At 44.0% G+C, this 21,673-nt stretch overlaps 1 protein-coding gene across 1 annotated transcript; it reads left to right on the forward strand.

Moving 5' to 3' along the window:
- The first annotated feature begins 2 nt into the window (after positions 1 to 2).
- MDH2 (malate dehydrogenase 2) lies at positions 3 to 14,036 on the forward strand. The gene is made up of 9 exons (XM_074189453.1): positions 3 to 117; positions 5,695 to 5,863; positions 7,025 to 7,108; positions 7,235 to 7,344; positions 8,878 to 9,003; positions 10,124 to 10,201; positions 11,762 to 11,861; positions 12,159 to 12,310; positions 13,733 to 14,036. The coding sequence occupies exons 1-9, from the start codon at positions 52 to 54 to the stop codon at positions 13,862 to 13,864; spliced, it is 1,017 nt and encodes a 338-aa protein (XP_074045554.1). The 5' UTR covers positions 3 to 51; the 3' UTR covers positions 13,865 to 14,036.
- The last annotated feature ends 7,637 nt before the right edge of the window (positions 14,037 to 21,673 follow it).

Genomic DNA, 21,673 nt, shown 5'->3' on the forward strand with positions numbered 1-21,673 from the left:
CAGGCCACTCTCGCGCCCGGCGTCGCCCCCGCGTCCATCGCGCCCACCACCATGCTGTCGGCCTTCGCCCGCCCCGCCGCCGCCGCCCTCCGCCGCGGCCTGAGCACCTCGGCGCAGGTAAGGCGGCCCGCGCCCGGCCAATGGAGGCCCCGAGGCCCGGCCGCCCCGCCCTTGACAGAGGGGGAAACTGAGGCACGGGGGTGGGGACGGCCAGGCACCCATGGACAGGAGAAGGCAGCTCCGGAGCGGGCAGCGCCGGGGCCTGAGGTCGGGGGGCGTGCTGGGGGAGACCCCCCAGGCCTGCCCCCAAAGGGAGACTCCCCCCAGGACTCAGGGAGAAGGGGCGTGCCCCGGGGGGAGGGGAGGCCCCATAAGATGCCACAGAAGAGGAAAGTGGGCTTAAGGGTTGCAGCAGGCCTGGGTCACCGGGTGAGGCACGGCACGGAGACTCGGCCTCACTTTTTAAAATAACGTTTTATTTCCCCCTTAATTACATCCAGAAACAATTTTTTAGCATTTTTTAAAAGCATCGGGTCCCAAACTCCATCCTTCCCCCCTGCCTTCACATGGCTGTTACATGTGGCAGTGGTGCCGGCAGTGCCGTGTGAGTCTTTTGGGGCAAGAAGACTGGAAGCAGCGGCAGCACCCTTGGTGTCCCCGAGGATGACCACATCCTGCCTGCGGCCCTGGCTCCCGCCTTCTCCTCTTCTACTCCCGTCACTTTGCATCAGTTCAGAGAAGTCTTTCCAGGTTTTTCTGATACCATCCTGCTAGTCGTTCCTTATTACAGTCACATTCCAATGTAAAAGAGCTGCAGATAGCAGCATTCTTCTCTCCTTCAGGAGTGAGCCAATCAGTGACGTCCAGGACCACTTATTACTTGAGGAAACAGAAAATGATTGTCAAAATTTTGAATCTTTACTCGGCTTTCCAGGCTCCAAGTCCAATATTTAGCTTTGGAGCAGGGAACTCCTCCATTCATTTGACTGGAGACCTTTACATTCCTTCTAGACACCAGGATGTCCCTGCATCACCTCCTCTGCACTTTTGCCATGGTTATTGCTCCTTTACTCCCAGTAACCTGGGGTAGGGATTGGCCTATCTACCTCCTTCATTTTATGTCTGTGTTGTAGGACTTGAGTGGAGAGAAACCATCCCAAGAAACCCTGGTTTCTATTTGGAAATTGCCCATCCTTTTTGAGATTATTGTTGAGAGTAAATGGGGTTTATTACAGGAGGGGTGGAAAGAGACAAGAGATCCCTGGAATGATTAGCCAGTCATTAACTCATCTTTCTCAGACAAATCAGTTCTCTCTTTGGATCTTAATTTGTGCATCTGTATAGTGAAGGCTTTGAACTTGTTTTCTAAAACTTGTGCCTTCTCTAACTTTTCTCAGGTGGTAGCTCCAGGTCTGTGGATAGGGGTTCTTTATCAAAAGTAGGTTAGAATCTTAGGGCTTTACTTCTTGGATGGGTTAAGTAAATAGTATATCATTCTTAGGCCTTCCATCTCCACTGACTTGCTTTTGAAAAGATAATGCTTAGGTATGAACTAATCAGTAACTTTTCTGTGGTGACTATCTTTTATTTCTCCTCTAAAGGATAAAGGGGAAAAAAAGATAGCTCTGCCCTGGTGGAATTAATGATCTGGTTGGAAAGGCAAAATGAACATACCTTAAATGATTCAAAATTTAAAAACAAGATAAAATAAAAATCTATCCAGAATCCATTGTTATTTCTATGTAGCTGAAGATTCCAGGTAAATTTCAAGTCATTTTAGATGATAATCTTTCCAAAATTTACTATAAATTTTCCTACGTTGTTAAATTTAGGGTATAGAACATAGTCCTTTCTTAATGATATTACAAATGTTAAACATAATTTTCTTTGGCTAAAAATGAAATAACAGTTAGTTTTACACATATGACTATAATTTATGCTTAGTCATGTGTATTTTTTTCAGAGTCTAGGAAGGTGCAAAGGATACCTTGTCTCTGTTCATTAGTGGAAGATCTTTCCACTTACTATTGTATTTTGTTCTGTATTTTTCTGGGTCCTCCACCTTCAGGGATCCTTTCTTTTAGCTAGTTGGAGCAGACCATCAACTACTTTCTGATTTACTATGCCTTGTACTTGAAAGTCATATAATTAAATTTGTGAAAATGTTTCTTGAAAATCGGCCCTGAATGAAGACTTGTCCTGCCAGTGAAGGATATAAGCCTTATTGAATAGATTTTTGTATTTTGATTGCTTGGAGTTCTTATTGGCCATGCTCCTGCTGGTTGAAGTTACTAGACTGCATAATTCTATTCAGCTATATTTTAATTCTGAAGATGAATGGAAGAAATAAAGACCCCAGGGGGGTATTGAGATAATCTGTAAAGCAAAGATCAACAGAATTTTATAGTTGAAAAAGATCTTGTTTTGATGACTGTTTCCTGCTAACTAGCTCTGTGATCTATAATTGCCTCTTTGGGGAGAAGTCATCAGAGGTTGTGCTTGGGACCCAAAGGTGGGAAGAGTGACTCAATTAAGGACTTCTCGAATGTAAATGGTTGATGAAGAATAAAAGGATTCTCTTCTTAATAAGCAAGTCACAGTTGTTTGGTCCTGCCCTTTTAGAATGTCAGTGGGGAGCTCTCCTTGGACATGCTGTGACTGGCATCCAGGAGAGTGTCATGCAGCTCCCAGATCACTTTCCATATTAATATTTGCCAAGTTGAAGAGGAGACTGGCTACAAATGATTCTTCCTCCACCTGCCAAACTTAGAGCATTTCTATACGTGATCACCTACCAAATCGGTCTTGAGAAACTAAAGACAGATTTGAGGACTACAGAGCAGAGAGACAGTTTGTTAAGTTTCTAAATTAAACACACTTTGTCGTCTCTAGTACCCAGAACCAAGTCAAGCACATAACAGACACAGATTTCTTCTCTCTTGCCTTCTTTCCTCTCCTCCCTTGTGTTTCCCAGAAATCACTCTGATGGTCCTCTGGGAAGAATAGCCTGGTCTTCCTCTTTGTTGTGGCTGCTTAATGCTCCCAGAGTTTGAGTGAGATTGAAATCTTCCAACTTCTTTTTGATGACATGGAGTGCGCTGCAGCCCTCTGCACTGTCTTCTCATCTATTTAAGGCACCCTAAGCATCCCTGGGTTTTGCCATTTGCTCCACTCTGGCACCGTCAGGACTGGAGGATTTTACATCTTACAGACAACTGTACTTTATGGACTGTCACTCTCATTATAGCATGAGGTCCTTGGGGCAGAGATTGTCTGCAGTATTAAGAATAATATTGAGCACATAATCAGAGCTTAAACTCTGCTTCTTATAGTCATTCATTCATTCATTCCTTCATCCATTCATTCCTTGGAACCCGGTTAAGCCTTACATTTTAGTTAAGAAAGTTTTTCCGGCTGTGGGATTTCACGGGCCCCATCAGGGATATATGAATCGATTTAACAAGTATTTAATTGAAATGATACCTTAGTGCTGCATACATTCAGGTTTTTTACATGCAGTAATAGGGAAACAATAGGATAGAGTGGAAAGGACCTATGACTTGGAATCTGAAGTTCCAGGTTCATGCTTCAGCTGTTTGATTTTGGACCAGTTACCTTTCTTGTGATGGTGGACTGGTATTACATGGGAATCTACTGCCCTTCCTTGATTAATGCTGATAAGAGAAAGTGTGTTGAGGATACATGAACTCCCTGACTCTCCAAGATACTAGAGAGGACCTGGATGCAAATCTGTCTGTCACTTAGTGCCGATATCAGTTTGGACAAGTCCCTTATCTTCTGGGCCTTGAGTCTTCAGCTGTAAAAAAAGGAGGAAGATGTCACTACCTCTATTCCTCCTCTGCTTCATAATTGCCTCTGGAATAAAACACATCCTCCTTCCCAGCTTGTTCTTTCCAAGCCCTTCTAATCTTGCACCAACCAGCCTTTCCCGAATTACTTCATCCATTCAGTCATCTCCCACCTCCATGCCTTTGAACAAACTACTCATACCCCATGCCTAGAATGGTCTCACTCTTCACTAGCTTCTTAGAATCCATTTGGATAGGAAGCTGGGAAGAAGGGCACACTTGAACTGGTTTAGTTTTATTTCTATCCCTCTTTTCTGCTGTGATGATTACTCTGGTTAGTTGTCTCTGGGTGAACAGCTGGGCACAGGGAAGGGACAGCTGGCCTCGGGGGCAGGAAGGCTTGGGTTCAGGTTTGGCTTCTGACGTGTACTAGCTGTTAAAACTGGTGAAAGTCCCTGAACTTCTCATGGTCCCAGATATCCAAAGACCTAGTGCATTGGGAAGAGGAGTTTCTGAACTGAAAGATTCCCTCTCTTAATACTATCATTATGACAAGTTTAAGAGTTTATTTTGCTTTAAAGCACCTTCCTTGTCCTTCCAGTGGACTGACAAGTAGGTGTAAAATGGAATTGTGGGATTCTTATTAGATGTGGTTTTTGAACCATATTGTCAGACCTATGATGTATGTAGATCAAGAAATATTTGCTTCTTTAACCTAAGGGGGTAGAACTAATTTTTTTCTTCTGAGATCATGCCAGATGGAGATTGTGAAATGATAAGCAAGTGGAACAAAAACTTAGGGTAGCCTTAATGGTGCAAAGCAGTTTTTTACTCCATTGATTAAGGAACTAATCTCTAATGATTGACCATGAAGTAGAATAATTTTTGGGACTGACCTTAATTTAAGTTTATGATAGATATGTTTTTAGTTGGAACTGAATGAATGAAAGGAAATGACATTTGTTAAAGGCTCAGTATGTGCTGAGTACTGGAGAAATTACTCTCAAGAAGCTCAGATTTGTTGAAGGGGCAGACTATGCTTAATTAGGTTTTCGGTACAAATTAAATGAAAAGGGTTCGTTAAAATTAGGGTTCAGTGGCAAAGCAGATAGTACCATGTCATTTTCATCAATGACACTTTCTGTTTCTCATACTAAACCACTTGATCAAGCCAAAGCTCTAGCTGCTGAGGGGTTGGGGACTACTGCAGCTACTGAAGTTGTGCCAGGTCCCATCTCACAAGGGGAATGCTTCCCTGGACAGTGGTCACTGGGGCCAGCCTATAAACAGAACTGGGAAGTATGAAGAGAGAGGATGAGGCCTTAGTGTTCCAGGACTCTCAGACCTGCCTGGCCATCAGTGACAGTTGAGTAGTGATTAGTGGTGGTGTTGGATTGACACTACTACCACCAGATTGATAAAGGCTATTGGTTATGCCACCAAAATAGTGTCAAGTTGAACAGGACTATCGTGGTATTGGTGGTGGCTAGTTATTTCAGTCCTGCCCTAATCTTCTGGACCCTATTAGGAGTTTTCATGGCAAAGATATGGAAACAGGTTGCCATTTCCTTCTCGATCTCATTTTACAGGTGAGAAAACTGAGATAAACAGGATTAAGTGACTTGCCCAGGGTCACATCTAGATTTGAACCCAGATCTTCTCTTCCCATTGCCCACCTAGCTGCTCATCTGCTATGACCATTATGTAAATGCTATTTAAAACAACTCCTTTCTGGCAAGACTTTGCACCAAAAAAATTTTCTAATGAATGAAGCTAAGTTTATTATACATTTTCTGAATGTGACACAAGGATAGAGAATTTTTTTTATGCCTTCCTGTGAATCTTTTGACATTACTTCTCTTTCTCTGTCTTTTCTTTTTTTTAGAATAATGCAAAAGTAGCTGTGCTAGGTGCTTCTGGAGGAATTGGCCAGCCCCTCTCGCTGCTTCTGAAGAATAGCCCTCTGGTGAGCCGTCTGACGCTCTATGACATTGCTCATACCCCTGGTGTAGCAGCTGATTTGAGCCATATTGAGACCAGAGCAAATGTAAAAGGTACTGCCAGTGAGCCCACCAGATCTGGACTTGACTTTTATTTTGAATGACTGGATGATGCTTTAACTTTGGAGTCAGAGAGCTTGAGTGTGTTTGGTCCTATTTTTAGCATGTTATTTTAAGATTTTAATCACATTTACAATCTTAAAGCCTCATTATTAATATAGATTTTGACTTTTAAAGTTAAACGTTTGTACTATCTTGAACTTTTAACAGACAGTAACCTCATTAAGCAGTAATGTCTTTTTTAAAAAATTTTGTTTATTTAAGACACTGTGCCACCTAGCTGCCCCTAAAGCAGTGATGTCTTAACAGCATTTTTGTCTTTTTGCAAGGCAATGGGATTAAGTGACTTGCCCAGGGTCACACAGCTAGGCAACTATTAAGTGTCTGAGATCAGATTTGAACTCAGGTCTTCCTGACTCCAGGGCCTGTGCTCTATCCATTGCGCCACCTAGCTGCCCCCTTAATAACATTTTGTTTCATTTTAGTTGAGTTTATTTCTTAAAGCTTATAATATAAAAACTTGGAATCCAAGCAGTCCTTTCTGGGACTGTTATAATAACTTTTTGTTGATCACTGGCTTTAGAGATTTGAGTCTAAGCTTGCAGATAGATACCTCTCAGGAGACAATTGAAGATTCCATATTTTTTTTAATGGAGAGCATCTGATTTGAAGACAGACAAATTTATTTCAAGTCTTGATTCTTTGTATTCCTAGTTTGTTATTGGACAAGCCAGTTTTAGACCCCCATCTATATTACCCAGATGAGGAATGGGCTGTGCTGGCCCACAGGATGCTGGTTAGTGACACTGTCCAAGGCCGATAGTGTCCTAGAAGCAAAACCGAGTGATGCTGGTGATGTGTGCCCCCACCCCTGCCTGCTTCAGCACTTTTTGAGGAGAAGAGGAGTCAAGAAGGACCGGGTCTAGCCCGGGGGTGCGAGGGGAAGCTAGACCACGCTGGCTAGGGATGAGAGCAGAGAGTTGGTGCCAGGGTCTTGAATCAACAAAAAGTAAGATCCATGTGTAAAAATAGGAACTCTACTCATTTGATGCACTTGGGTGTGCTGGAAGTTTGCCCGTTTCCTTTCCAGCTACGAGCTAGCGCTCCCAGGTCAGAAAGGGTCAGGTTATTTCAGTGAATTGTGTTTTTTCCTAGGTTATATGGGACCTGAGCAGCTGCCAGATTGCTTGAAAGGCTGTGACGTTGTCGTGATTCCTGCAGGAGTCCCCAGAAAGCCAGGTATAGTTGGTAGAGCTGCTGCCTGTGCCCCCACCCAGCCTCCACACTGCCCCAGGGCCCGGGAGGGCAGCAGTGTCAAAAAGGAGGTGATTCCAATCCCTCACCCATTTTCTTGCTCATTTGCAGGAATGACTCGTGATGACCTTTTCAACACCAACGCTACAATCGTAGCTACTCTGGCTGCTGCCTGTGCCAAGCATTGCCCAGAAGCCATGATCTGTATTATTGCAAACCCGGTAAGCATCCTTCTCCCTGGGCAGCTGGACATAAAACATAAGACAGGCCTGTCACAGAAAGATGGTACTGCTGGTTCTTGCGTTTTTGTCTTTGTTTTAGAGTTTACTTGTTTTGGGATTACATTTTATTTTAACCTAGATAATACCTTGAGTTAAGCAGAAACAGAACAAGATTCAGGCTGATTTAGCTGAATTGCTTGTCAGGCTTCCAGCTCAAAAGTGGTTTGTTAAAAGAAGAATGCTTGTGTGTGTGTGAACTGGGATGAAGTAGGGCCAGGGTGTAGTCCATTGTCCTTAAGAAGCGGAGTCTTCTTGCCATTTCATGTCCTTATCCACAGAGTTGGTCAGGGCTATGTTTTCTTGGCCCTGCTGTCTTTCCTCTTTGTTACTTCACGGTGGGCTCCAAGCTTTCTCTGAAGTCTTTCTCACAGATATTGGTTCTTTGGTATACAAAGACACATTGATGTGCTGTTACTGGCATGTTAAATGTTTCCCTAACATTTATTAGGTTTCCATAAACGAGGACTGGCTCATCCACCTTTCTATGGTATTAGACTCCTTTAATTCTTGGATCATTTATAATTGGTTTTATCTAGTTGGTTTTATTCCTTTAATGTCACATGACCTTCCCCCCTACTATTTGTCTTTCAATTTTTGTGCTTTGCCCTTTGCTGATAGTCTGATCTTCCTCCTGTGTGATTAGTCATTACTCTTTAACCCATCTGTCCCCTACTGCCACTGACTTGGTGGTGAGAGTAGACTATGTGACTGTCCCCTTCTTAGCCCTCACCATAGGTCCAGGATGGATATTCAAGGAACAGCAATGGTTTGCTCTTTCCAACATTGAGCTAAATTTGAATTTTACTACCATAGTAAAGATACAAAGGAAGGAAAATGACTTTATCCAGTAGCTAGAGATGGTTCTCATGCCTTTTTTTGAAATTAATTGAATAATTTTATTTATTTTTCCAACTACATGCAATGATCATTTTCAACAATCTTTTTTTTTTTGTAAGGTTTGAGTTTTACATTTTTCTTCCTCTCTCCCCGCCATGCCTTCATGATGTTAGAACCCTGCTCATCCCCAGCCTCTTGGATAGTTATTTTTCCTTGAGGGTCCCTGGAAGGATTTTTCATAGTAGCCACTAAACTTTGAAATATCCTGCTATGCTTTGGAGTGGCATTCACAGCTTTAAACTAATCTAGACTGAATAGGTTATAATGACGACACATTTTAAAGTTGGCGCCTTTACAACATGTTAGTTTTCTAATATGCAATGTGTCCAAACCTGTGCCTCAGAAATTAGCATCACCATCACGGATAGTTCAAGCATTGGAATGAGCATCTCTTGTACCAAAATATTTTCTTTTTTGTTTGATAAGAAGAGATGTGGCACTCTCAGCTTTGTAAAAGACCAGATTGTCTTCAATTCAGATAAAAAAAAGATTTGCCAGTCAGTACCTGATGTGATGCTTTGTCTCCCTTGTCTCTGAAACTGGGGAAGTGACATTTTTGTCTGTTCCCTTTTCTAGGTCAATTCTACCATCCCAATCACATCTGAAGTTTTTAAGAAACAAGGCGTGTACAACCCCAACAAAATCTTTGGTGTAACAACTCTGGATATTGTCAGAGCAAATACTTTTGTTGCAGAACTGAAGGTAAGACTTTACTTCAGCTCAGACCTTCTCAGTGTATCTCTTTGTCAGATTTAGGGACTTTATTAATTTTGTTTTGTTTTGTGAAGCAGTGGGGTTAAGTGACTTACCCAAGGTCACACACACAACTAGATAGTAAGTGTCAAATATCTGAGGCTGGATTTAAACTCTGGTCCTCCAGACTCTAGGGCTGGTTCCCTGTGCCACCTAGCTGCCCCTTAAGAAATTTTAAAGTAAAAATTTTAAAGGCCTGGATTGGTCTCTTTAGTCAAATGATCTCTTTGGGGATTAATGAGGCTCATTTCACTATTCTAGGTCCACTTAACTTTATTCTAACCTAGTGCATCCAAAGGGTTTTGCAGTTTGCCAGCCCCAGTGAGCTACATACCATTATTTGCCACTGCCCATGGACAGGGGAAAGAGGGTAGGTAGCTTGGATTGGGGAGCCCTGAAGACTGGGGAAATTGCTGAGCTCAAAGCTCTCTGCAGAGTGAGTGAGTGAGTGAGGATGAACTCATGTCACCTGACATCCATGTTTTCTGGGTCCCCTGGCAAAATAGTCATGTCCTAACTCATAATGTGGCAGATACTCAGTGGATCGACCTTTCTTAACCCATAATTGACCCCTTAGAGCAAACTTCCTCGACCGTTTACCTGTAGTGCATCCCTTCTCCAAATCATATTCCTAAATGCATAAAACAAATTCACAGACCCCAGGTTAAGATCCCTGCCTTAAAAGTGAGCTTCTGGGGCGGCTAGGTGGCGTAGTGGATAAAGCACCGGCCTTGGAGTCAAGAGTACCTGGGTTCAAATCCGGTCTCAGACACTTAATAATTACCTAGCTGTGTGGCCTTGGGCAAGCCACTTAACCCCATTTGCCTTGCAAAACAAAAAAGTGAGCTTCTTTCTTTCATTTACCTCTAGCCAGCTTTTTTAGGTGTTGTTAGGCCTGAGCTTTGTGGCCTGACCCTTTATCTTCTGAAAGTTTATTTTTGATAAAGCTCTGTTGATTAGGGGCTTCAGTGTTATTAGAATGAATAGGGAAGGCTTACAGAAAAGGTCGTGCAAAACTTTACAATTGAACATCTCGTTGAAAATTCACTGTGTCTTAAATTCTCACCAGGGCCTAGATCCAGCTCGAGTCAATGTCCCCGTCATTGGTGGCCATGCCGGGAAGACCATCATCCCCCTGATCTCTCAGGTAGGTGTTATTTGGTGGGAGTGGGTGCTCTCTGCTTCCTGTTTGAGAGCAGATTGTCTGGGAAGGAGGAAGCTGTTCCAGTCCTTGCTCTGAGGTTGATTTCCAAAGGGAACAAGTTTCCTTGGGTGTAGAGCTTTAAGAGGACTTGCAGTCCAGACCCCTTATTTAAAGATGAGCAAAGTGAGGTTTGAGGATGTGAAGGGACTTAAATCAAGGTCACAGAGAGTCATTGGTCTAGACAGGACACCTTCTACTAGGGGCTCCCCCCCCCTTTTTAATTACAGACTAGGAAATGACCCCGAGAGAGGAATGATCTGCCCAGAGGTGAGCCTGCCTTCCAGCCTGAGCCTTGGGCATGTTGGACCATATTCTATGACTTATTAAGAAAGAATGGTTTCATGAGTCTGCACACGTTGGAGAGAAAGGGTCTGTGTGCTTTGGAGCTGAGCTATGAGATAGGGCCTGTTGTCTTGACCCTTGGAACCAATGAAACTCCCAAGAGAATTTCAAGGTAATAACAATCAACTTATTAATTAGCTTAGTTTATAATCAGTAAATTGGTTTTTCTTGGTAACCAGATACACCAAGAGAGACTCTGAAGCACCTTTCTGAAAGATAACTCCCCTGACACATGAAACTCAACCCTGTTTGGTGGATGTTTAATGATTGAATGAGGAGGGAGGTTAAAAGTTTTTCAACTCCTCCTGCTGAGAATAGTGACTTGATCACAAGACTGCAGTCCCAAAGTATCTGGCCAAAGGGAACCAGTTCCATCTGGTCTTTTCTGGCTGGTTTTCCCCTTCCTGAACTGGGTTATTCTAAATACTGACAGGATTGACAGAGGGTTTCCTCCCCAGGCAAAGGCTCACCCAGATGGGTTGTTCATTCTGTAAACAGAAATTTGGTTTTCCAGTTGGGCGGGGTCCCAGTCAACCTAGTCATATACCTGGGGGGGGGGGGGGGGGCGGGACGACGGACTAGGAGGCTTGCCCTTCACAGAATGACTGAATTTCGGAATTGGTTCTTAATTAATTGGTTCTTTCATTTCTGAAAGGAAAAGGATGAGTCACAAATAAATTATTAGACATTGTACAGTAGAGAAAACTGACCCAAATGGGCTGGATCTTCTGATTCCAGATCCATTGTTCTTTCTACTTCACTACCTAGCTACCCTAAGTTAGAATTTAACTTATAGCTGCAGGAAGCTCTGAATTAATTAGGTATTTAGAGACTTTATACAAAGAGTCTCTTATTCCAGTAAAGTCTGACTCTAATTGCTGCACAGATCCAAACTGGGTAAGTCTAGAGCAGCTCTTATATCAGATACTCCACAGGCTCAATGGATCTTAATCCCACAACAGTTCCAAGAAACCTCCAAAGTCAGAGCAGTCATGACTTCTTTCCCAAGGTGTGTCCACCCCCACCTCCCCCCACTGCTGAAGTCTTTGGAGGAAAGGAGCTTGTTAGGTTGCTTGTGTGGCTGAAGTTAAGGATCAGAGTCTGCTGACCTAAGAGATTTAAACATCTATTTTAGGATAACCCCATCTTTTTGGATTCTAGTGCATACCTAAGGTGGAATTTCCTGAGGATCAGCTGAAAACCCTGACTGGAAGGATCCAGGAGGCTGGAACAGAAGTTGTCAAAGCAAAGGCTGGAGCAGGTGGGTTCTTGTATTCAGGATCTCTGGTCTTCAGGCTGTTCTCTGCTTGTCTGGGTTAGGGAACGTGAACTTCCTGTGGGTCTAAGGAACTGAATTGGTGGTAGTGATACCACCAGATAATAAAGCATGTTTGGGAGAGGGCATGGGAGTGATGCGGGAGAATTGAAAGTTGATGGGCAAAAGCAAACCAAATATTGGCTGTGAAAATGTGCTGGTGGCAGTTTTAGGTATTTGGTTTCCACCCCTAATGTCCTATTTGAACTATTAGCCTGGACCAACCTGATTTTATTCTTTTAGGTTCCGCCACTTTATCAATGGCCTATGCTGGTGCCAGATTTGTCTTCTCTGTTGTGGACGCAATGAATGGGAAGGAGGGAGTTGTGGAATGCTCCTTTGTCAGATCAGAAGAAACAGAGTGCTCCTATTTTTCCACACCATTGCTGCTTGGGGTATGTTTCTAGAGATTAAGGAGATAGGCCTGCCCTCTAGCAGAGCCAGAACTTCTGGCTGTAGAATTTCTGATTCTGATCACTGAGTAATGTAAACTTTAGATGTCCAGTGATGGTGGACCTGTGCTGCAACAAGGTCCAGAGAGGCTTTCTGCTTTAATAGAGTTTGAGACATTGGGCTTAGAGTTGACATTTCTGGGCCTCCCAGTTTTGCTTCCTACTGGGGCCCATTCAATTGAAGTTGAGGATTGGGTAAGGTTTTCAAAAATCATCCAGTTCAACTCAGTGCTGGGGTCAGCCTTCCTGATCTGGAACAATCAGCCTCTGAGGCAGACCGTCTAGCTTCATTCAGTTCTAAGTTTGGATTACTTTGAAATCCGGACAGCCCATGCACTATTGGTAGATAGCTGTCACTTCTTTTCTTTCCCTCAGGGCTGTCCAGACTGAAGCTCTGAAATAATTTTTCTCTCAGTCCCCCTGTGGCATGACTTCAGCACTCTTCAATACCCTGGCCTTCCTTCTCTGGATGGGTAAGGCCCACCCAGTGTCAAGCCTCTGCTTTGCACAGAACAACTAAAATCCCTGGTCTTTTTTACAGACAAACTGTAATACTGGTGAAATTTAGTAGGAGATGATCTCTTATTTAGTACTATTTAGTACTAGAGTTTTGTGATGGAAGAACCCATCCTGACCATCTTCAGGATGAAACTCAGTGTATAAACTGTAGGGATCTTTTGCCTCGGATAAAAGAACTGGCTACTTGCTATTGGTCACTGAAGTGAACAAACAGGAAGGCAGGAATACATGCCTTTTTCTATACAACCATTTAGTCTAATTTAGTGAAGGAAATGAAACCTGATCCTAACACTTCCCATCTGTCAAGTTTTGAAAAAGTCACTTGACCTTGCTGTACCTCAATTTCCCTATCTGTACAATGGGATAATATTACTAAGCCTCTGGTAGACCCTCAGTTTAGTGAGGGTAACATACAGCTGTGTAAATGCCATGCTCAGGAAAGAAAGTAATTGGCAATCATTGACCCAGATAAATCTTAAAATAAGTTTCATTCCTTAGTCACCTACCTAGTGATAGGAAGGAGGGAAAGTACAGCCTCTGATCTATGTGATGGAGAAGGGATCATATCTGCTGTCTGTGGAGGACCCTTAGGAAAGGAGGGTCAAATTCAAATAAGAGTTGGGGCCACAGAATCCTTCATAAGAATTCCTGGGGGCTACATATTGACTTAGACTTTAGTATAATCTCTGTTCTCTTATGGTTTTACTTACCTTGTTAAACATTACTTGTTAAACATTTTCCTGATTCTGAGGTATGATGCCACAGTGTTGTGGCATCCAGCACAGACAACCATGCTTTGGAAGGGGAGTGTTTTGCTGAAACCTGTTGATTTTCTTCCCTTAACAGAAAAAGGGCATTGAGAAGAACCTAGGCATCGGCAAGCTTTCCCCTTTTGAAGAGAAGATGGTTGCTGAGGCCATTCCTGAGCTGAAAGCATCTATCAAGAAAGGAGAGGACTTTGTGAAGAATATGAAATGAGAAAACAATGTGAAAAGAGGAGTCCATTTCCTTAATTTATTAAAGCATCATGTCACTTGAAAGCTATTTCATACACAGTGCATCCTCTTGAGGAGATGAGCTGCAAGGATGAATTTTGCCCTTTGGGAAACTTGTCAGCAGACATGTGAATAAAACCATCATCTTTTTTTTCCCCGTGGTATCTTCTCTGAGCCTCCTTTGCTCTGTTCCTAAAATGCTAGAATGACCTTAGGCATCAGCCCCTTTCTCAGGACCCCCTCAGGATCCAGGAACCCACCAGCCTGTTGGGCTCAGGCAGAGCAGCCTTCTCAGTCGCCTCTTAGTTTGGGGGTCAAGCTAGGTGGGTGGGAGGGCAGGTGATCTGAGCCCTCTAGCCTTTGACCCTTTGGAGAAGGAGCTGTGTGTCTCTATGAGTGTCTGTGTTGGGGGTGGGGTGGGGTAGGGGAGATATCGCAGGCATCCATTTTATCTTTCTGTCGCCAACTCTTGAGCCCACCTTGTAGTTCCTCAGCAACATCTTTAATGTGATTTCTCCAAAACATCAGCATTGGGAACACACATGTTTACACCCACTGTGCTGCTTTCCATCCTCCAGGGGCTAATTGGTAACAGATTCATCCCAAATTGTGATGTTTTCAAGATTCTCTACTATAGGCATCACTGACAAACTTTCACAACTGCTCAGATTGTGAGAGTGGAAGGCACCGGGATCCTCAGGTGATTTTTGTGTGGTGAGCTTCTATGTGATGATCAGGGAGAGTGACAATAATTGCCATATGAAAAGACAGCCCTGCACATGAGTATAATTGATTTATAATCCTAGTCTAATGACTAAAAATTGCATTTATTAAAAACTTTACTATGTGCTGAGCACTTAGGATACAAATAGCACAGTGAGGTAATTCCTGCTCTCAGGGAACTTTCATTCTAATATAATGGATTCTGAGAATTTGTCCAGGATCCAAAGACGTCCATAGACTGACTGTCAGAGGGGTCAGTCAATGACCCCCTCTTTAACACCCAGGTCTGTATCTCTTGTCTTTTAAAAAACCAATGAACCAAAACAAAACAAGGAAACCCCAAACATTCATCATGGTGGTGATTCTGGGGCAGGGATGATGTTACATTCGTCAACAAAGCTAAGTGAACTGAGCTGGCCCATCTGATGTCCAGGAACCCACTTAAAAGCAAAGTTCGTCACTTATGGGGGGGAAGAACCCTTGATAATCTAAAGTCCTTTCCAGTTCTTAATGTGCTCCTGTGTTAATGAATATTGAAAATGTTATTTATGAGTCACTGTTCACAGACTCAGTAGCTGCCCTCAGAATGCTTACATTCTAATAGAGAATTAGTGACCAGGGAGGAGGACTTTGGTAAGGAAAATTATGGTCAGGTGGTGACACACTCATCCAGGAGGAACCAGGGCAGAACTGGGATGTTCCTGTCCAGGGTAGCCAGTGGGGCTACTCTTACCTGCTGGTCCTCATTCACCATTGAGGGCATTCTTAGTACATAGTCAGGCTGACACTAGTCTCAGAAATGGAGCTAAGCCAAAGCTTCCTTGCCTCGTCCTCTCATCATGCTGTTGCTTGGGGGTTTCACGGACAGTAAACCCTGGATTGCTTTCTTTAGCTATAGGTAGCAAAGAGATCGAAACTGCCATGTGAAAGGAGTGTCAGATTCCGCAGAACCATTTGTCAACCACCTCCTATTCCATCTCAATCTAATTATTTTGTGACCAAGGCCTCCCAGCACATAAAGGGAATATGATAGCCCATTGGCAAGGGGAGGCAGAAGGATTAAGCACCACCAGTCCTAGGTTTCCCATCATAACAAGCTTTCTACTGTTGCCTCCAGAAAGAAAGGGGAAAAAAATGATATTCTGATTTGGCACTGAAAGAAGGGATTTTCTTACACTAATGTGACTTCGGATAAAAATTTCTTTTGATGGCTGAGGCCCTAAGAAAGGAGGCCTGAGATTCTTTTCATACAGGTCTTGGAGATCTTAAGCTTCAGGCAGGCAAACATTTATTAAGCACCTCCTGGGGATACAAAAATGACATTTTTTTCTGCTGCTCTCAAGGAACTTACATTCCATGGGGGAAACATATACAGAATATATAGATATATACAGAATAAATGCAAAGTACCTGGGGAGAGAGACCTGGCAGCCAGGAGATCAGGAAAGACCTCATGAGTGGCCATCCTTCTGACTTCCCAGCTTGCTTTCCCACTATATCCCTAACAGTTCAGCCAAATGTGATTCAGGCCAGCCCAATAAGGATTTGCTTTTAGGCAGGTTCCTGGATGACAGAAGATGGGCCAGCTCAGTTCACTTAGCTTTGTTGACGAGTGTAGCATCATCCCTGCCCCAGAATCACCATGATGGATGTTTTGGGGTTTTCTTGGTTCTTTTGGTTCATTGGTTTTTTTAAAAAACGAGATACAGAGCTGGGTGTTAAAAGAGGGGGTGAGCAGGAGGCCATTCCATTTTGCAGAGTAGGGGAGGAAGGTGAAATAATCCATTGATTCTAGAGGAGGTAGAATTCATTCAACAGATGTGCTCAACAGCCTATGTGTAGAGCTGTGCTAAAAGTTGGGAAGGCTCCTCAGGAAGCTTCTAGTCTACCAGAATACCTGAGCCCACCACTAGGAGCCATCCTGGAAGGGAGGCAGCATGGACCAAAGCAAGCCAGAGGCAGAAATAGAGCTATCCTTTAGGAGAGGACCATGTCTTTTGGCTTGGGATGAGGGTAGTGGGGGAAGGAAATGGAGGAAAGGATGACCCTGGATGAGATTTGAACGCAGGAATCCAGGTGAAAGGGTCACAGTCATTAAAGGTTTAAAACAGAAAACCCAAAGCGGCGTTTGGACAACCCAAATTTCCCATTGGCCTTTGCTCCTAATGTTGAAAATAAGGCTGCCACCTGCTGGCTTTCTTACTGAATAAATCTTCATGGTTGAGTGAGGACTGAGGGAATTGTTGGGAAATGAAACTGGTAAATTAAGGCAGGACCAGAGTAATGATTCGACTCAAATGTGTCAGAGATGGTGGTAGGGGAGGAATTACCTGTGACAATATAAATTGTAGCCCCTCTGGGCTTGCCCATCTCGTGTGACTCATTCACCCAACATACAGGGTCATCTTCAATGTCTTGACAACCTAAAGAGGTCCTTGGAATCTAAGGGCTGGGGGTGGCTAGGTGGCGTAGTGTATAAAGCACCGGCCTTGGAGTCAGGAGTACCTGGGTTCAAATCTGGTCTCAGACACTTAATAATGACCTAGCTGTGTGGCCTTGGGCAAGCCACTTAACCCCATTGCCTTGCAAAAAAAAAAAAAACCGAAAAAAAAAAGAAAAAGAAAAGAAAAAAGGAATCTAAGGGCTGTCCATCATTTAGTCCTTGCTCTTGCCAATGGCCAGTACACTCATTTTCCTCATGTATCTTTTCTGCCATGGATCCCAACCCTCTCACTCCACTTTCCATGGTAGTGTCAGAGATTTAGTGTTAGAAGGGACCATAAAAGTCCATCCAGTCCAACCTCATTTTACAGATGAGGCTTAGAGAGGTTGTGGCTTCCCTAAAATCATACAGATAGGAGGTTGTCAGAGGGAGGATTGGAACTCAGGTCTTCTGGATTCCAAGCCTAGCATTCTACCTGGTACACGCCTCATTACTTTCTCTGACAACTGTTGAAAGAAAATCAACGCTATCATTGCCTCTTGAAAGGGAGTAGTGATCACCTAATATTGTGACAATGGCAGTCAGGTGGGGAAGTGGATAGAGTGAGCTAGGCCAAGTGTCAGGAAAACCTGAGTTCACATCCAGCCCCAGACATTTATTAGCTATGTGTGACCATGGGCAAGTCACAACCTTTGTTTACTTCAGTTTTCATATCTGTAAAAATGGGAAGGGAGGTGGTGTTTTGTTCTCGTTGCTCACTTGCGTCCAACTCTTCGTGACCCCATTTGGAGTTTTCTTGGCAAAGATACTACCTGCAACTTACAGTGGTTTGCCATTTTGTTCTCCAGTACATTTTACAGATGAGGAAACAGAGGCAAACCAGACTTGCCAAGGTTACAAGGTCAGAGTTTGAGGCTGGATTTGAACTTGTTTTCCTGGTACTCGATCCACTGGGTCACCTAGTTGCCCCAAAAGGGGGAAGCGTCTAATTATTATTACAATACAGCATATCTAATAAAACAATAATTGTTCTATTATCAGCTTTGCACATTCCCAGAACAAAACTCTCTGCCCTGGTCATCACTCCCCCTACATTGGTAGATTTTTAAGCTTTTTGAGGTTGAGGCTGTTTTGCTTTGTCTCTCTAACTCAGCATCTGGGACATAGTGAGGGCTCATTAAATGCATTTTCATTCATTCATCCACTCATTAATTCATTTTTTAATTTGGTAGCATCCTTTACTCTGGTTCTCTCTAACCTTTATCCAACATGTACTGAGGTGTGTGCTGGAAAACGTTCAACCGTCAGTCCTCCAAAGAAATGTACCGGGACATGTTTTAAGTTTAATTGGCCTAATTAACATTTCCTCCATCTACATCTAGACAACCAAGGAAACAACACCTCAGATCTTGATTTGTAGTATGGGCTGATTTCCCAAGTGTCCATGTTCATGATGAAAATGTACCAATCCATTGCAAACCGGCTCCAGCACAGCTTTATCTCATCTGGAGTCTCTTCATCGCCCTTCGGCTGATCCTTAATCTCACTTCCTCAGACTGTAGCCCTCATACAGCTTAGGTAGAGGGCCTCACATGACAGGCTATATTCTATACAGATTGTAGGGATCCATTTTGAGAGGGGAAGAATGGCACTCGAAGCTATTCATTAAATACAATCAGGGAGAGATTGGTAAGACTGGAGGAGGGGCCATCAGAGAAGAGATGTTGGAGTGGTCCTGTTTAGAGAGACCAAAAGCCTATTAGAAGACATGAAAATGTGGGAGACCCTCTAGGTAGCTGGTGACCTCCATTACCACTGCATGGAAGTTCATGGGTAAGTTATCTCCTTAAAAGAAACGAACCCTTGGTCTTCCTTTCAGGCCCCAGTCTTGATCCCCAATCTCCTGCCCTCACCGCCTCCCTCAACCTCCCCACATTAACTGCAACTAACGCCTTCCTCAGTGACATCCAAGACCAGCTGAGTTGAGTATAGTGACTTAAGATCAATGACCCAAGAACCTCACCAGGGAAAACCAAGGGGCAGGCGTGTGTACAGGAGGGCCTACAAAACTGAGGATTGCTGCAGCAACATTATTGAAATAGCTTTCTGGCAATCAGGATGATTAGATGGTGAAACAGTTTGTCCTATAAAATAATTGTAGCTTCAATGATGGACACGGGCCTGGCCAAGTTGATTAATTAAAAGGCACGGAGAGAATTGAGTCCCTTTCTGCTGAGACAAGGGCAGGGGGTGAATGATTTTTAGCTTGGCAAGAACTCAGAGCTGGGATCAGTGACACAAACACTCCAGTTATCAGCCTTGTCCTCACCAGCTGCCTAGCATCTCCTGGTGATGCCTTGAGGGGCCAGGAGAGGGTGCTGAAGGCTTGCAGCTGAAGAAGGTGAAGATGCCCAAAGCCCCTGCCAGTTGATGGGGAAGGCCAGAATTAGCATTCTCAGCTCAAACTGACTTCTCTTTCCTGTCATCACTCACCGAGGACAAAGGGAGGCAGGGAATAGCCTAGTCAGGGAGCCTAGAAATCAGAGATGGATCTTACAGAACCTGCTCTGGAGTTTAAGAGCTCCAAAGCACCAGGATGGTGGAGGTAGAAGAAGGGGAATCACTTGAGCTTTGGAGTCAGAGGTCCTGGGTTCAAATTCTGATTCTTACTCCCTTTATGAACCTCCTCCATCCCCCATTCCCCTCTTCCAGAAAAGTCACTTAACCTCTCTGGACCTCAGTTTTCTTTTCAGTAAAATAAAGGAATAATTCTAAAACCCCTTTCAGTTCCAGATCCTATGGTGCTTATTAGCAGTATGGCCTAGGGCAAGTCAATTCATCTCTCTTTGCTTGTTTCCTCAGCTGTAAAATAGGGATAATAAGAAGCTCAGATAAGTTAATCTTTGTAAAAGACCTAGCACAGAGTAGGTGTTATAGGAATGGGAGCTATTATCACCACCACCATCATCGGTGCCCTCTTCTACGGAACAAGAAATCTACTGGGAGTCTTGGGTGAAAGCTTGGAATTGAACATTAGAAGTCTAAGCGGCCAACCCTAATTTTTAAAATACATGACCCCTTCCAAAAAGCAGACATCTCTCCAATGAGGTAATTACCAGTCCCAGCCTTTGGTTCAGTAGGAGACTGGACTCATCCAAAACATGGTGGCCAAATGGGGACCAGTTGGGAGAGGTTGTTTTCCTCTGGGTGGTTGGGGGTTTGCCCAAGTTTCCCTGACATTGCAGCAGGGCTGTGAGGAATGGGCTCATCACCAACTGCTTCCCTAGTCCTCCTGAGCATGGGTTGGATTTCAGCCTATCTGGGCAGACCCTGGGATTCGGGCTGCCTCTACAGGCTTCATTCTGATGAGTTCTTCTCTGGGCTCCAGATGTGGGTTTTCAGGATGGCTCCCATTACTAATTACTGAGGGCCCCAGAAGGTTCTCCTTAATTAACCCACTTACAAGCTCTCTCAAATGGCTTGTATCCCCTCCCCTCTCTGGCAGGCAGCTTGGCTCCGATGCTGAACCCTCTTGCAAAGAGCCAGGGTTGACATCACAAATACATGTGACTGGTCTTTCTCCCTCCCCTTCTGTTCAGCCCTCCCCACCGCCACCCCCTCTTCTTAGGTCTTGCCAGCCTAGGGCAGAATTTAGGTTGTCTCTGAAATTCAATCAGGTCCCCGATCTCTGACTGCAGGGGAGAGACAGATGAGTTAGAGAACAATAGAGAATGGGACTGGAGCTTCCCTCCCAGCTGAGACCATACCTGTAGAGCTAGCCCTTTAAGAGGCTTTCTCAGTCTTCATTTGGGAAGTATCTGACATGTCTTTGAGAGAGGTCTCTTCTCTATCCTTTCAAATGGAGTATAGTAGAAAAAACCCTGCAGTGGGAGTCTGAGACCAACTTCTAGTCATCATTTTCCTACTCCTTGGCTGCGTGACCTTGGACAAATCACTTCTCTATCCCTCGCTTTCCTTATCTGTAAAATGGGAACAATAGTATTTGTACTTCCTGTGAGGCTAAAATGACATCAACCAATCAGTGTCTGGATGTCTGGGGGTGGAACATCCTTGTTCCCCCTGATTGATAAGCAACCCCCCCCAAACTCTCTTAGAGTCACCTGGGGCCCTGAGAACTTAAGTGGCATCTAACATTCCTCGTGCCAGAGTCGGGATTTGCAATCAAGCCATCCCCTAAGCCAACCCTCTGTCCACTACACAGCATGACTCCTGGGGAGGGAAGGAGAGAAAGTGGAGAATTCCCACATATAGAAATCTCAGCTACTAATGTAGACCAGGGGCAGGCAGGTGGTGCAGTAGGAGATTGCTAGGACTGGAGTTAGGAAGGCCCAGGTTCAAATCTAGTCTCAGCTACTTCCTAGCTGTGAGACCCTGGGCAAGTCACTTCACCTTGTTTGCCTCCGTTTCCTCATCTGTCAAAGGAGAAAGAAATGGCAAATCATCCCAGTTTCTCTACCAAGAACAACCAAGTGGGGTTGTGAAGAATCAGACATGAATGAAAACTTAACAAGCACAACAAATGTAGATTGGCAGCTGCTCTGCAGCCTAGAGAGCCTTAGAGAGTTCCCTAGGGGTACTGAGTAGTTAAGGGACTTGCCCAGGGTC

The sequence above is a fragment of the Macrotis lagotis genome, chromosome 5, assembly GCF_037893015.1.
Source record: "Macrotis lagotis isolate mMagLag1 chromosome 5, bilby.v1.9.chrom.fasta, whole genome shotgun sequence".
NCBI classification, from domain to species: Eukaryota; Metazoa; Chordata; class Mammalia; order Peramelemorphia; family Peramelidae; genus Macrotis; species Macrotis lagotis.